Here is a 16,768-nt window from a genome sequence, read left to right on the forward strand (position 1 = left end):
GCATTAAAAAGTTGTCAAATCTCATTAAAGGAAAGCTGTCAGTTGATTCATGCTGATTAAACTTCAGGCAGGGACAGGCTCGCTTATTGTAGGCATCTATGTTTTATTCTGATTCCCTGCAGTGTTTCCGAAAAAATGTACCTAAGAAGGGGATAAACAGTCATCAAGGGGGGTGTCCACTGTCTTCTGCACTACCGGCTAAAAGACAAATAAAGGAGAATTTTTTGATTCTAGATAGCAGAAAAAAGGAATTTCACTGCAGTTTGTAGGTCTTTAAGGGAATTTTTCAGCAGTATTTTTTGTTATATAATCTGAGAGCACCATAATGTAGGAGCAGAAACCATGATTTTCAGGGATGTGTCTCTAACTCGACTGTCTTTTTCTGTTTCAATACAATCAGTGTTTAATCAGCAGGGGATTATCACTATAGGACAACTGGCCTCGTGCCTTCTAGTCCAACCATGCCCCCAGCACTGATTAGCACCTCTCTCACTATACAATGTACATAGAAAGCTGTGGTGTAGGTGGAATTATACACAGCTCAACATCTGAGCCTTGCTAGATCTGCATCAGAGAACACTATGACTCTATCTTAACTACTGCAACCAATAAACTAAGCAGTAAATTGCTGGAATAAGGGTCTCTGTCCCTACCTTATGATGCTGTCAGATTGCATAGTACATCCTGATGACAGATCACCTTTAACATTGTAAGTGTTGGTAATATGGTACGCTATGTATAAACCACCAACCTGTAAGAGTCAGAGAGGGTAACAAAGCTGAACTCCTTAGTGCTGTAAATAATAAGATCTTCGGACATCTTACTAAGGTGAGTCATGCACAGAGAGGCCCAGAAAAGAAATTCCGCTGAAACCAAATCAGATGTATTTTGAGTGAATAGTAGCAAAGCGTGCAGCTCAGCGTATGTCAGCCGTGGCTTTCCTACCCTTGTTCTAACATAATTGTACAGTACAAGCACAACTTTTGTAATACATTGTCATAATGAGACCTCCACTCTGTCTTATGGAGAGAGGTAGTTACACAATAAATCATCTGTAGATCCTTTTATATGTATATATTACAGAACAAACCTTCTCTGCTCCTGTTTTACAAACTTACAGAGATTAAATAAATCAATAGAAAACGATTTCATATGTATATCTAAAGTATTTAGATTTTCGGAGAAAAATGTGTTGGTTTTACCTATAAAGTCTCGCTCACTGGTGGCATCCATGCTGTTCAGGCTCATTGAGTCAAATTTAAGTTCTGTCGATAATAAGTTTCCAAATTTAGATTCTTTAAGTTCAACACAGTTTATCATAAAGATGGCAGGCGAATAATGCTAACCACTTGGAGAGCTGAATTAATTCCTTAAGGGGTTATCCCACAAACAAAATACATTTAATCAATAGATCTTGGAATAAAAATAAGTTCAACAATTGGATGTGTAAAAAAAATGTCCCTGTGCTGAGATAATCTTATAAATGTGCCCCTGCTGTGTACTGTGTAATGGCTGTGTTTGACTATACAGGAACATGAACAACCAAAAAAGAGAGCCGAACAACCGCTAGGTGCGGCAATGGATACTATATGTAACTAGGTAAAACATGAATGGTGACCATATACATAAAATCCATACAAGACGTGGGTAATAATGAGTATAAATTTTATTGAAAATACTACATATAAATAGTACCAAATACGTACAGGACATAAGTGAAAAAGCAAGACACAGCTAAAAAGAGCAGCGCATCAGATGTAACCACGCATGGAAAGACTGCACAAAAAAAACGCGGATCACTGCTACACAGCCCACAGCCCCTGAAGCTTCGAAGCCAAGGGGTGAAACGCGCGTCAGGCTTTCTGCTCCCTGCTTGCATGCCGGCACCCTGTTGCTAAGATGTCGCAAGGTATCAGTATTCACTAGTTCATTTTCATTTTGATGTTATGATCTGTTTTACCTTGTGTAACGTGGTGCAGTTTCGCAGCCCAGTACCCTGGGTTAGCTCTGACACCACTTAGCTCGCTCCTTCACCTATCATCCTCCATGAGATGTTGTATTGGTCATTTGCAGGCGTCATTTTTTGCATCTAAGCTTCAGGGGCTGTGGGCTGTGTAGCAGTGTGTCTTGCTTTTTCACTTATGTCCTGTACGTATTTGGTACTATTTATATGTAGTATTTTCAATAAAATTTATACTCATTATTACCCCCGTCTTGTAAATGCAGCATCAATAGTAAAAAATTGGTCACACAGGGTTAATATCTGCGTTAATGGAGTGCGTTACACTGCGGTCCATTAACGCTGGCATTAACCCTGTGTGAGGGCTGACTGGAGGGGAGTATGGAGCAGGCACTGACTGCGGGGAGGAAGGAGCAGCCATTTTGCCGGCGGACTGTGCCCGTCGTGGCAATGGTCGTGGGCGTTTTGCCACGACCAATCAGCGACTTGGATTTCCATGACAGACAGAGGCCGCGACCAATGAATATCCGTGACAGACAGACAGACAGAAGGACAGACAGAAAGACGGAAGTGACCCTTAGACAATTATATAGTAGATTATAAAGCTGAGTATCTCAGGTTTATAACACCTAGGTCCCGTCTCATAAAGGCTGTCGATTTTCTATCCGGTCTTGATGAGGGACGTGGTGGAATCAGATGCTCCTGATTCATGAAAAGGTGCACAGTTCTTCATAAATCTGGAGCGTCTGACGAGTGGCGTGTGCCTCAGTAGGCCACGCCAGAAATCTGAATCCAGTCAGGAGGTGGAGTGAGATTTCTGTCATGAGTTAGACGAGCTGTGGCGTCACCCCAACACTACGCCCTGTCTTGCCTCAACTCTACCCTTTTCAGTGCAACTGGGAGAAACTGGCATGAAGACGCCAACATTTTGCCACTCTTAAAAGCTTTTACAACACTTTTTGGTGTAAAAGCTTTGATAAATTGGGGCCCATGTTTGCACATAACTTATTAAGACTACTCCTCCTGTCAGAGCATGGACTAGTTACAAGTATTCACAACAATGATCAATAGAGTAGCTTAGAAATAGAATCACGTATTGCGTAAGGGATGCCAAATATAAAGCGCTCATCTATATATAAAAATAAAAATTATTATTATTATTATCATCTATCTGCCCTGAGCCTTTAGTTTATATCTATGCTGATGATAGTTTGGAGCTGTGCTTTCAGTATGCATTTCCCATGCAAAGAGTATATGGCTAATTAAATTAAATACCTTGTCCCTAATGGCCTCAATAGTGAGACTGAACTATTTGCATTCTAAACATAGAAGGAAATATGGTTCAATGCTATTAATGAAGGAAATAAAAACTTAATTATCTAATAACCAGAGTTGCAGTGTTACGGATATATGTTATTTTGCAGAAGAATAACGTGGTAAACCACAAGTACCATTGCAACTCCAACGTCGATCTGCTCCTCCAGTGATAACGCACTGGAGAAAGTGGGACAGCTTGAAATTCTATCCTCGGCGTAAGACTCTGTACACAAGGAATACTATAAGTGCCATTGTGGATATCATACTGAAGGCAAGCACTGGATAGTGGAACTCCACCTTTATGAGGCAAAGGTACAAATGGATGGATAATGGCAATCAGTGTAGATAGGTGAGCGATTGGTATATGGCTTCTTAAGTATAGACTATTGTCATACTCATGACTAGTATATGGTTTGACAGAAGGATTAGTCTAAAAAGTCTCTAATAATTTGGGCACAAGACTACCAGGAAAGTGACTATTTAGATAACTAGGCATGTGCATCTACAATTATTTTAATAAATCTGATATCATTAGCTGCTGTGACAGGGCCAGGAGGACCATCAAAATTTGTGATCCAGTTTCCACTAAATCTATACTGTACATAAAAGAAAAAATAATAAAATTGCACCTTTACGAAGAAGTTCTCTGTCTATTCCTAAGGGATTTCCAGCTATTGCGCCACTGAAGGAAAAAAAAATAGAATGAATAAACATCTTTATTTAAAAAGGTATGTCCATCTTAGCAATCATTTTTGTTATCATCCGACGCATCAAAAATTAAAAATGGTACAATATGAAAATCTGGATTAAAAATATCAAAATTGTATGTAGTATAATTCTGAAGTTATAATTCTTTACTTCTCTCTCCTACCTAGGAATAATTGTCCTGGTTTTCACGGCTATCTCTGACTAGCTGTAAAACTGGCCAACTTTAGGTCAATTGAACTACTATGGATGCCACTTTTACTATCCAAAAATACTATCCCAATGGTACAGTAGAGTATGGCTTTACTGCTGTGACTTCACACCTAGTGTCCCGCTTAGGTTTGGGCGGCTTAGACACTGGCTCACTGTTAGTCAGTGTCTCTCTCCAATGGCTTTTGCTCTTGACGTTTCGGGCTTTAAAAGCAGGCAGGGTGCGCATGTCCAGCTGCTGAAATGAAGGGGTATATGGCTGTCTGCTACTAACCACAAGGAAAAATTCCACATTTAGCCTAGTGGATCAGGCATAGATGGAGCTATGAGGAACAGGCAATGGAGGAGTATGCCATTCACATAGGGAGAGACCTAACCAAGCACACCCTGTCTGATCATGAAAAACCACTGGCTTGGCTGGTGGTTTAACACCTGTTGACAAACCTAGTATCTGCATTCACTGACAGAATTATTGACCATTCCAATCCATCAATTTAGCAGCTAGGAAGGACATGGGACCCAGGTGGGATTACCACCAGAGATAAGACATTTATTTGGATTAAATGTCATTCATGGGAAAACACCTTGTACGTAGTTCCCAGAAAGGTTGGTAACATTATAAGAGCTCCTGAGTACTGACCCAATAAATTTATTGCTGGGACCCACTGTTGCCCAATAGATGCAGTGGCCGCACCCAGAATAAGGGGTGGCCGATCCCTAGTTTCTATTTAATGCTATGTAGCAAGTGATGTAGCAATGGATGTGAGTTAGAAGGATTAGCGTTGCTGCCATGATGAGGCCACTGCTAGTGACTTCTTCAAAAGGGTTTTTCAAAAATACAACTTTATGGGCTTCCTTTAGGGCCACACTATATATGATGATGTCATTAGGGTGATGATGATATCAAAACAGGAATGATGTGACAGGGGGCTCGAAACCATAATGTCAGTGACATTGCCTAATGTGTCCCATTTTAAGAACCCAGAATGACTAGCACTGATGGCACAGATCACTGGGAAGAGTAGTTGGGGGGCTGGAGTGTGGTGACCTCACAAGTGGTGTCTTCCCTATAAACTGAATGTCAGTGACGTGGGGTCCCCCCTTTAAGGCTCCATAGAAAATATGATGTCATTGTCTCGCTAATTATCGGTAGGGTGGAGGCATTTCAGGGAACCCAGCTGGCGAGTTCCCATAACAGCATAAGAATATAAGATTACATTACAGGGTGGTGTTCTCAGATGGATAACAATGTAAATTTAGGAACTGCCAGTGACACTGCCTGATGTGTCCCCACAAAAAATGGCGATGTCAAAGGTAGGAGAGTGATGTGCAGAAACAACATAATGTGTGCCAGCCAAGAGGAATTAGAAAAAAATAATTATTTTGTTATGGCAGATAAAGCTCTTGAGTTTACAGGGGATGGATGCTGTACTGATCTCGAATAAGCTGCCCTCTTTATCTTCTGTGTTCCTCCAGAAGTAGTATCTACCACAGCATACAAAAGTCTTGTCTCATTCAAATGCTTTTCACTTTCCAAATTTATTAACTAAACAGTACTATTATCCACCTAGTAGCGTGTTGGACCTCCTTTTCTGTTAATATTATTCTGCAGGAATATCAGCCTATACGGACACGGTAACTTCTCTAATTAAGTGGTTCAAACCCAAGAAGGACAACATCTGCAAGGAGTTTGTATGTTCTCCCCGTGTTTGCGTGGGTTTCCTCCGGGTTCTCCGGTTTGATTTCACACTCCAAAGACATACTGATTATTCCAGACCTATCCATGTACACCAGTTACATTTGTACGTGTATTTTTCATGAACATTGCATTGGTGACCTGTGTTCATGCTTCTGAGATGGAAGCAAAGCTGAACTTTAGGATCCTAAAAAAGCACCAAAAACCTGCGTTTTTGACGATACTTAGTTTCTGCCAAGAGTGCAGGTTTTGCTGCAGGAAAAAAACGCTGAAAAATCATCTAGTGTGAACATAGCGTAAAGGTGCACGATTAACTTGGTTACAAATGCATTTCATTCAAAATAATAGTAATAATAATTACTTTACCTTCCTAGGGGTAAAACATTGATTCTCTTCTGTATCTCCCCAAGTCTCTCAGCATCCCTACATAATGCCACAGCATGGCTGAGAAATAAGGAAAAAAATAATTACCAATATTGATTATGGCTAGAATTATATATATGTCACTAAAAATGCATCATGGCTTCTGTAAGAAAAGACACAGTCAGGTGAGGGGCACATGAGTTGTATGAAGCCGAGATTAAGGAAAAACAGTCCGATACCTTAGTATCCAATGACTCCATCGAATAGGCTGTGCTCTCTGCATGTGAGTATACCCAGGGAATAAAATATCAACCTCTCTGTATTAAAAAAAAAAAAAGAAAAGCAAAATGTTTGAGCTGCGTAGAAAAACCTATAAAATAAATACTGAAAATAATAAAAATTATAATCTCATAATATTTAATAGGATGCAACTAAAACTTTTTTTAGAGACTCCTGACGTGTCATGGTCTTACTGGCCAATGGCACTGTTTTCTTCCTTTATGGGCTAGGTTTTGTCAGAGTGGTCTGCAGAGATTCCCAGCTACTGTTCTCTAAAGCAGTCTTTATAGTAGTGTTAGTTACAATCCCTGTATAGACATGTAGATTATAGGAAGCTGAATAAAATGATATCTTGATATCGACAATCTGATGTCTTATTCCAGAGAAATCCACATTTTTATTACATACAAATGAGTGGTTGTGATCTATGGACAGACATATATCTGTATGAAAATCTGCCTTCAGAGCGTATTTTAAATGAAAAGGGATGTTACCAGTGAGAGACATGCAATGACTGACACTTTGCTCTCATAATCACACACAGCTCTGCAGTGAGATCAGAACTAACACAGTACAGCAGAGCTAACACAGTAAAGCAGAGCTAATAAAGTGAGCAGAGCTAACACAGTACAGCAGAGCTAACACAGTAAAGCAGAGCTAATAAAGTGCAGCAGAGCTAACACAGTACAGCAGAGCTAACACAGTACAGCAGAGCTAACACAGTACAGCAGAGCTAACACAGAACAGCAGAGATAAAGTACAGCAGAGCTAACAGTACAGCAGAGCTAACACAGCACAGCAGAACTAAAAGTACAGCAGAGCTAACACAGTAAAGCAGAGCTAACAAAGTGCAGCAGAGCTAACACAGTACAGCAGAGCTAACAGTACAGCAGAGCTAACACAGTACAGCAGAGATAACAAAGTGCAGCAGAGCTAACAGTACAGCAGAGCTAACAGTACAGCAGAGCTAACACAGTGCAGCAGAGATAACAAAGTACAGCAGAACTAACAGTACAGCAGAGCTAACACAGAACAGCAGAACTAACAAAGTACAGCAGAGCTAACACAGTACAGCAGAGCTAACACAGTACAGCAGAGCTAACAGTACAGCAGAGCTAACAGTACAGCAGAGCTAACACAGTACAGCAGAGCTAACACAGTAAAGCAGAGCTAATAAAGTGAGCAGAGCTAACACAGTACAGCAGAGCTAACACAGTAAAGCAGAGCTAATAAAGTGCAGCAGAGCTAACACAGTACAGCAGAGCTAACACAGTACAGCAGAGCTAACACAGTACAGCAGAGCTAACACAGAACAGCAGAGATAAAGTACAGCAGAGCTAACAGTACAGCAGAGCTAACACAGCACAGCAGAACTAAAAGTACAGCAGAGCTAACACAGTAAAGCAGAGCTAACAAAGTGCAGCAGAGCTAACACAGTACAGCAGAGCTAACAGTACAGCAGAGCTAACACAGTACAGCAGAGATAACAAAGTGCAGCAGAGCTAACAGTACAGCAGAGCTAACAGTACAGCAGAGCTAACACAGTGCAGCAGAGATAACAAAGTACAGCAGAACTAACAGTACAGCAGAGCTAACACAGAACAGCAGAACTAACAAAGTACAGCAGAGCTAACACAGTACAGCAGAGCTAACACAGTACAGCAGAGCTAACAGTACAGCAGAGCTAACAGTACAGCAGAGCTAACACAGCACAGCAGAACTAACAGTACAGCAGAGCTAACACAGTACAGCAGAGCTAACACAGTAAAGCAGAGCTAATAAAGTGAGCAGAGCTAACACAGTACAGCAGAGCTAACACAGTAAAGCAGAGCTAATAAAGTGCAGCAGAGCTAACACAGTACAGCAGAGCTAACACAGTACAGCAGAGCTAACACAGAACAGCAGAGATAACAAAGTACAGCAGAGCTAACAGTACAGCAGAGCTAACACAGCACAGCAGAACTAAAAGTACAGCAGAGCTAACACAGAAAAAGCACAGCTAACACAGTACAGCAGAGCTAACAGTACAGCAGAGCTAACACAGTACAGCAGAGATAACAAAGTGCAGCAGAGCTAACAGTACAGCAGAGCTAACAGTACAGCAGAGCTAACACAGTGCAGCAGAGATAACAAAGTACAGCAGAACTAACAGTACAGCAGAGCTAACACAGAACAGCAGAACTAACAGTACAGCAGAGCTAACAGTACAGCAGAGCTAACAGTACAGCAGAGCTAACACAGCACAGCAGAACTAACAGTACAGCAGAGCTAACACAGTACAGCAGAGCTAACACAGTATAGCAGAAGTGATCTTTGTCTCATTACAAAAACATTCATAGCTGTCCTCTCACAGTGATTCAGATTCCATCTCACAGGCAGCCAGGGGAAGGACAGTATGGCAGAGATGACAGTGCTGTTAGAAAACAACTGCAAAAGTTGTTTTTTAGAACCTGTTATAATAGTTTGCTAACCATAGCTTTCTTCTTCTGAGTTACATTAAGGTTTAAGAAAAGGGCGGGAGAAAACTGTCCAGGTTACTGGGCAAAATATATTTACCTGAAGATCGTTTTCCAGCGTGAATCTGGATCTTATGGATTGGAGGAACAGTTGCCAGGCAGTTTCTGGCTGTATTCTGCCCTGGGCACAGCAGAGTTGATATCATTCGGACAGGAAACTGAAGAAAACTTTTTCCCACTCACCCATCCTCTTTTACTCAATTTCTGTCACTTTTGCTTTATTGAAGGGAGGTAACACACAACCTCCTGGCTTGGTGGTTTGTATGGAATATTTAATGATGGACTGGATGGCGAATCGAGTCGAGTAAGGACTGAGTCATTATCATTGTTATATTATTATAAAATTTTGTTGGTTTAATCGGTTACTATTTAATAATTATCCTTAATAAAGCACTGCAGCCTTTTTTAGCCAACCAGTTGCTGAGTCTTTTATGTATGACTAGATGGTGGCCCGATTCTAACACATCGGGTATTCTAGAATATGTATTTAGGTATGTATATAGCAGCCACATAGTATATAGCACAGTCCACGTTGTATATAGCAGACAAATACTACGTGGCCTGTGCTATATACTATGTGGCTGCTATATACATACATATTGTAGAATACCCAATGCCTTAATACAGGCCACGCAATATATAACAGTGGCCACGCAGTATATAACACAGCTATATACTATATAACACAGCCCACGCAGTATATAGCAGCCACGCAGTATATAACACAGGACACGCAGTATATAACACTGGCCACATAATATATAGCACAGCCCACGCAGTATATAGCAGCCATGTAGTATATAACACTGCCCACGCAGTATATAGCAGCCACGTAGTATATAACACTGCCCACGCAGTATATCACAGTGGCCACGTAACATTTAGCACAGCCCACGCAGTATATAGCAGCCACGTAGTATATAACACTGCCCACGTAGTATATAGCAGCCACGTAGTATATAACAGTGGCCATATAATAGCACAGCCCACGCAGTATATAGCACAGCCCACGGTGTATATCACACAGCCCACGCAGTATATAACACTGCCTATGTAGTATATAGCAGCCACGCGGTATCTAACACAGCCCACGTAGCATACAGCAGTGTGGGCACCATATCTCTGTTAAAATAATAATTAAAATAAAAAATAGTTATATACTCACCCCCTAGGATCCACCGAAGCTCCGGCGATACGCACGCGGCTGGCGCCATCTTCCGTTCCCAGGATGCATTGCGAAATTACCCAGATGACTTAGCAGTCTCGCGAGACCGCTAAGTCTTCTGGGTAATTTCGCAATGCATCACCGGGAACGGAATATGGTGGCAGGCGTGAGCGGCTCGGCAGACTACGGAGGGTGAGAATAGCAGGTATTTTGCTTTTTTATTATTTTTAACATTACATTTTTTTACTATTGATGCCGCATAGGCCGCATCAATAGTAAAAAGTTGGGGACACACCGGGTTAATAGCAGCGGTTAGGGAGTGCGTTACCTGCGGCATAACGCAGTCCGTTACCGCCGGCATTAACCCTGTGTGAGCGGTGACTGGAGGGGTGTATGCGGGCACCGGGCACTGACTGCGGGGAGTAAGGAGCGGCCATTTTCTTCCGGACTGTGCCCGTTGCTGATTGGTCGCGGCAAAACAGCCATGACCAATCAGCGACTTGGATTTCCATGACAGACAGAGGCCGCGACCAATGAATATCCGTGACAGAAAGAAGGACAGACGGAAGTGACCCTTAGACAATTATATAGTAGATATTGTGTTTGTAATGAGACAAGGTTCAACTCTGCTGTACTGTGTTGGTTACAATCAGGTACAGCTCTGCAGTAGAGCTTCCAACACTATGAGAGAACAACTGCTGCTGTAAATGTATGTTAATGAGGCAAAAGTCACTTCTGCTGTACTGTGTTAGTTCTGATACACGAGGGTTGTTATGTGTTCTGTTGTGAATTCTGTGGCAGAGCTCCCTCCTGTGGTCACAAGTGGTACTTCGGCTGATTCTCTCTGGGAGCTTCCGTTTGTGGAGGAAACTGGTACTGCTGCTTCTGAGTTTCCTCCCTCAGGTGATCTGGTGAGGTCGTTAGGTGCTTCTCTACTTAACCCCACCTAATGCTTTGATTCATGCTTCCTGTCTATGTTCCAGTGTTGGACTTGTGTTTCTCTGGATCATTCCTGTGGTCTGCTGCTCTGCATAGCTAAGTGCTTCTTTGCTATTTGTTGCTATTTTTTCTGTCCAGCTTGTCTATTTGTTTTGCTGGAAGCTCTGGGACGCAAAGGGTGTACCTCCGTGCCGTTAGTTCGGTACTGAGGGTCTTTTTGCCCCCTTTGCGTGGTTTTCTTTAGGGTTTTGTGTAGACCGCAAAGTTATCTTTCCTATCCTCGTTCTGTCTAGAATATCGGGCCTCACTTTGCTCAATCTATTTCATCCCTACGTTTGTCTTTTCATCTTACTCACAGTCATTATATGTGGGGGGGGCTGCCTTTTCCTTTGGGGTATTTCTCTGAGGCAAGGTAGGCTTATTTTTTCTATCTTCAGGCTAGTTAGTTTCTCAGGCTGTGCCGAGTTGCATAGGTAGCGTTAGGCGCAATCCACGGCTGCCTCTAGTTGTGTTTGGAGAGGATCAGGGATTGCGGTCTGCAGAGTTCCCACGTCTCAGAGCTCGTTCTATTATTTTGGGTTATTGTCAGATCACTGTATGCGCTCTGACCTCCATGTCCATTGTGATACTGAATTGCCTCTCACAACAGTACAGGAAGCCAAAAGTACTAATGATTCTCAATAGAGGGAAAAAAGAAGTTCTGAGACCATTTTTTTTTCTCTGCACTGTGTTTTATCTTTTTTTTCCCCTAGACATTTGGGTGGTTCAGTACACAGGTGTAGCGATGGACATTAGAAGTCTGTCTTCATGTGTGGATCAGCTCATGGCAAGAGTACAAAAGATTCAAGACACTATTGATCAGAAATGTATGTTAGAACCAAGAATTCCTATTCCTGATTTGTTTTTTTGGAGATAGAACTAAGTTTCTGAGTTTCAAAAATAATTGTAAGTTATTTCTGGCCTTGAAACCTCGTTCCTCTGGTGATCCAGTTCAACAGGTTTTGATTATTATTTCTTTTTTGCGCGGCGACCCTCAGGACTGGGCATTTTCTCTTGCGCCAGGAGATCCTGCATTGAGTAATATCAATGCGTTTTTCCTGGAGCTCGGATTGCTGTACGATGAGCCTAATTCAGTGGATCAGGCAGAAAAGAATTTGCTGGCTCTTTGTCAGGGTCAGGATGAGATAGAGGTATATTGCCAGAAATTTAGAAAATGGTCAGTGCTCACTCAATGGAATGAATCTGCGCTGGCAGCTATGTTCAGAAAGGGTCTCTCTGAAGCCCTTAAGGATGCCATGGCTACAAGCCCATAATCCAGTATTGGATTGGAAATCCATGTCGGTGTCCAGCTGGGGTTGTCAGGGGGTACATGGTGATGTTCCATTTTTGTCAATTTCGTCATCCACCCCTTCTGAGGTTCCAGAGTTCTTGTCTGATTACCGGGATGTATTTGATGAGCCCAAGTCCGATGCCCTACCTCCGCATAGGGATTGTGATTGTGCTATCAATTTGATTCCTGGTGGTAAATTCCCAAAAGGTCGACTGTTTAATTTATCCGTGCCTGAGCACGCCGCTATGCGCAGTTATGTGAAGGAATCCCTGGAGAAGGGGCATATTCGCACGTCATCGTCGCCATTAGGAGCAGGGTTCTTTTTTGTAGCCAAAAAGGATGGTTCGCTGAGACCTTGTATAGATTATCGCCTTCTTAATAAGATCACTGTTAAATTTCAGTACCCCTTGCCTTTGTTATCTGATTTGTTTGCTCGGATTAAGGGGGCTAGTTGGTTCACCAAGATTGATCTTCGTGGTGCGTATAATCTGGTGCGAATCAGGCGAGGCGATGAATGGAAAACTGCATTTAATACGCCCGAGGGTCATTTTGAGTATCTAGTGATGCCATTCGGACTTGCCAATGCTCCATCAGTGTTTCAGTCCTTTATGCATGACATCTTCCGAGAGTACCTGGATAAATTCCTGATTGTGTACTTGGATGACATTTTGATCTTCTCGGATGATTGGGAGTCTCATGTGAAACAGGTCAGAACGGTTTTTCAGGTCCTGCGTGCTAACTCTTTGTTTGTGAAGGGATCAAAGTGTCTCTTTGGTGTGCAGAAGGTTTCATTTTTGGGGTTCATCTTTTCCCCTTCTACTATCGAGATGGATCCTGTTAAGGTCCAAGCCATCCATGATTGGACTCAGCCGACATCTCTGAAAAGTCTGCAAAAGTTCCTGGGCTTTGCTAATTTTTATCGTCGCTTCATCTGCAATTTTTCTAGTATTGCCAAACCATTGACCGATTTGACCAAGAAGGGTGCTGATTTGGTCAGTTGGTCTTCTGCTGCTGTGGAAGCTTTTCAAGAGTTGAAGCGTCGTTTTTCTTCTGCCCCTGTGTTGTGTCAACCTGATGTTTCTCTTCCGTTCCAGGTCGAGGTTGATGCTTCTGAGATTGGAGCAGGGGCTGTTTTGTCGCAGAGAGGTTCTGATTGTTCAGTGATGAAACCATGCGCTTTTTTTTTCCAGGAAGTTTTCGCCTGCTGAGCGGAATTATGATGTGGGCAACCGAGAGTTGCTGGCCATGAAGTGGGCATTCGAGGAGTGGCGTCATTGGCTTGAAGGAGCTAAGCATCGCGTGGTGGTATTGACTGATCATAAGAACCTGACTTATCTCGAGTCTGCTAAGCGTTTGAATCCTAGACAGGCTCGTTGGTCGCTGTTTTTCGCCCGTTTTGACTTTGTGATTTCGTACCTTCCGGGCTCTAAAAATGTGAAGGCGGGTGCTCTGTCTAGGAGTTTTGTGCCCGACTCTCCGGGTTTATCTGAGCCGGCGGGTATCCTCAAGGAAGGAGTAATTGTGTCTGCCATCTCCCCTGATTTGCGGCGGGTGCTGCAAAAATTTCAGGCTAATAAACCTGATCGTTGTCCAGCGGAGAAACTGTTTGTCCCGGATAGGTGGACAAATAAAGTGATCTCTGAGGTTCATTGTTCGGTGTTGGCTGGTCATCCTGGAATCTTTGGTACCAGAGAGTTGGTGGCTAGATCCTTTTGGTGGCCGTCTCTGTCACGGGATGTGCGTTCTTTTGTGCAGTCCTGTGGGATTTCTGCTCGGGCTAAGCCCTGCTGTTCTCGTGCCAGTGGGTTGCTTTTGCCCTTGCCGGTCCCGAAGAGACCTTGGACACATATCTCTATTGATTTTATTTCAGATCTTCCCGTCTCTCAAAAGATGTCAGTCATTTGGGTGGTCTGTGATCGCTTTTCTAAGATGGTCCATCTGGTACCCTTGTCCAAGTTGCCTTCCTCCTCTGATTTGGTGCCATTGTTCTTCCAGCATGTGGTTCGTTTGCATGGCATTCCAGAGAATATCGTTTCTGGCAGAGGTTCCCAGTTTGTTTCGAGGTTTTGGCGAGCCTTTTGTGGTAGGATGGGCATTGACTTGTCTTTTTCCTCGGCTTTTCATCCTCAGACTAATGGCCAGACCGAACGAACCAATCAGACCTTGGAAACCTATCTGAGATGCTTTGTTTCTGCTGATCAGGATGACTGGGTGTCCTTTTTGCCTTTGGCTGAGTTCGCCCTTAATAATCGGGCCAGCTCGGCTACCTTGGTTTCGCCATTTTTCTGCAATTCTGGGTTCCATCCTCGTTTCTCTTCAGGACAGGTTGAGTCTTCGGACTGTCCTGGTGTGGATACTGTGGTGGACAGGTTGCAGCAGATTTGGACTCATGTAGTGGACAATTTGACCTTGTCCCAGGAGAAGGCTCAACGTTTCGCTAATCGCAGACGCCGTGTGGGTCCCCGACTTCGTGTTGGGGATCTGGTTTGGTTATCTTCTCGTCATATTCCTATGAAGGTTTCCTCTTGAAGTTTAAACCTCGTTTCATTGGTCCTTATAGGATTTCTGAGGTTATTAATCCTGTGTCTTTTCGTCTGACCCTCCCAGATTCTTTTTTCATACATAACGTCTTCCATAGGTCATTGTTGCGGAGATACGTGGCACCTATGGTTCCATCTGTTGACCCTCCTGCCCCGGTTTTGGTGGAGGGGGAATTGGAGTATATTGTGGAGAAGATTTTGGATTCTCGTGTTTCAAGACGGAGACTCCAGTATCTGGTTAAATGGAAGGGTTATGCTCAGGAGGATAATTCCTGGGTTTTTGCCTCTGATGTCCATGCTCCCGATCTTGTTCGTGCCTTTCATGTGGCTCATCCTGGTCGGCCTGGGGGCTCTGGTGAGGGTTCGGTGACCCCTCCTCAAGGGGGGGGGGGTACTGTTGTGAATTCTGTGGCAGAGCTCCCTCCTGTGGTCACAAGTGGTACTTCGGCTGATTCTCTCTGGGACCTTCCGTTTGTGGAGGAAACTGGTACTGCTGCTTCTGAGTTTCCTCCCTCAGGTGATCTGGTGAGGTCGTTAGGTGCTTCTCTACTTAACCCCACCTAATGCTTTGATTCATGCTTCCTGTCTATGTTCCAGTGTTGGACTTGTGTTTCTCTGGATCATTCCTGTGGTCTGCTGCTCTGCATAGCTATGTGCTTCTTTGCTATTTGTTGCTATTTTTTCTGTCCAGCTTGTCTATTTGTTTTGCTGGAAGCTCTGGGACGCAAAGGGTGTACCTCCGTGCCGTTAGTTCGGTACGGAGGGTCTTTTTGCCCCCTTTGCGTGGTTTTCTTTAGGGTTTTGTGTAGACCGCAAAGTTATCTTTCCTATCCTCGTTCTGTCTAGAATATCGGGCCTCACTTTGCTCAATCTATTTCATCCCTACGTTTGTCTTTTCATCTTACTCACAGTCATTATATGTGGGGGGCTGCCTTTTCCTTTGGGGTATTTCTCTGAGGCAAGGTAGGCTTATTTTTTCTATCTTCAGGCTAGTTAGTTTCTCAGGCTGTGCCGAGTTGCATAGGTAGCGTTAGGCGCAATCCACGGCTGCCTCTAGTTGTGTTTGGAGAGGATCAGGGATTGCGGTCTGCAGAGTTCCCACGTCTCAGAGCTCGTTCTATTATTTTGGGTTATTGTCAGATCACTGTATGTGCTCTGACCTCCATGTCCATTGTGATACTGAATTGCCTCTCACAACAGTGTTCCCCAGGATGTGCACAGAAACATACTATATCCATTAGAGAGCATTGTAATTACAGTCACAGCTGTGATTACAATGCAAAATAAAAGAGAATGTGGACTTGGTCATACTATTTGTCAGATTTAAGAAAACCTGACATGCGCTATTATTTTTGGAGAGATCTGTAGGATGGCAGTGGGATGGATCTCTCCCTCCACTTCGGGTCTTGGGAGTGGCCATGTCCGATTTAAATTTTTAATTAAGGTTTGGGTGTGTCTGTATTGGGTTTTGTAAGCAACAGAACTGGAGCTCTGTGCAGGCCTGTCTGTGTGAGACTAAATACAGACCAGAGGCTTGAGCAAGCCATTACTGCACCCACGGATTATACAGTGCTGTAGTTGTCCACGGCAACGGACTGACACGGATGTTCCGGCTGCCAACCGGAGGATAAAGTTTTGGATTTCTTGTAAGTAGGAAAATAAAGTCGCTTTAAGTTGAACCTTTCTGTGTCCCTGCATCATTACCGAACGGACAAGAAAGTTGCTGCCTTATAATATACAGTTAGGGC

At 43.2% G+C, this 16,768-nt stretch overlaps 1 protein-coding gene across 3 annotated transcripts in view; it reads right to left on the reverse strand.

Annotated features, from left to right (window-relative positions):
• The window catches only part of ASL (argininosuccinate lyase), a 63,331-nt gene that overhangs the window by 18,596 nt on the left and 27,967 nt on the right, over positions 1–16,768 (reverse strand). For all 3 annotated transcript variants that reach the window (XM_069757377.1, XM_069757375.1, XM_069757376.1), the window contains 5 exons: positions 6,491–6,568; positions 6,255–6,332; positions 3,907–3,959; positions 1,203–1,265; positions 752–866 (listed from right to left, as the gene is read on the reverse strand). In XM_069757377.1, the coding sequence (XP_069613478.1) occupies positions 752–866; positions 1,203–1,265; positions 3,907–3,959; positions 6,255–6,332; positions 6,491–6,568 (387 nt within the window). The remainder of the gene's footprint in view (positions 1–751; positions 867–1,202; positions 1,266–3,906; positions 3,960–6,254; positions 6,333–6,490; positions 6,569–16,768) is intronic.

The sequence above is a fragment of the Ranitomeya imitator genome, chromosome 3 (genome assembly GCF_032444005.1).
Source record: "Ranitomeya imitator isolate aRanImi1 chromosome 3, aRanImi1.pri, whole genome shotgun sequence".
NCBI lineage: Eukaryota > Metazoa > Chordata > Amphibia > Anura > Dendrobatidae > Ranitomeya > Ranitomeya imitator.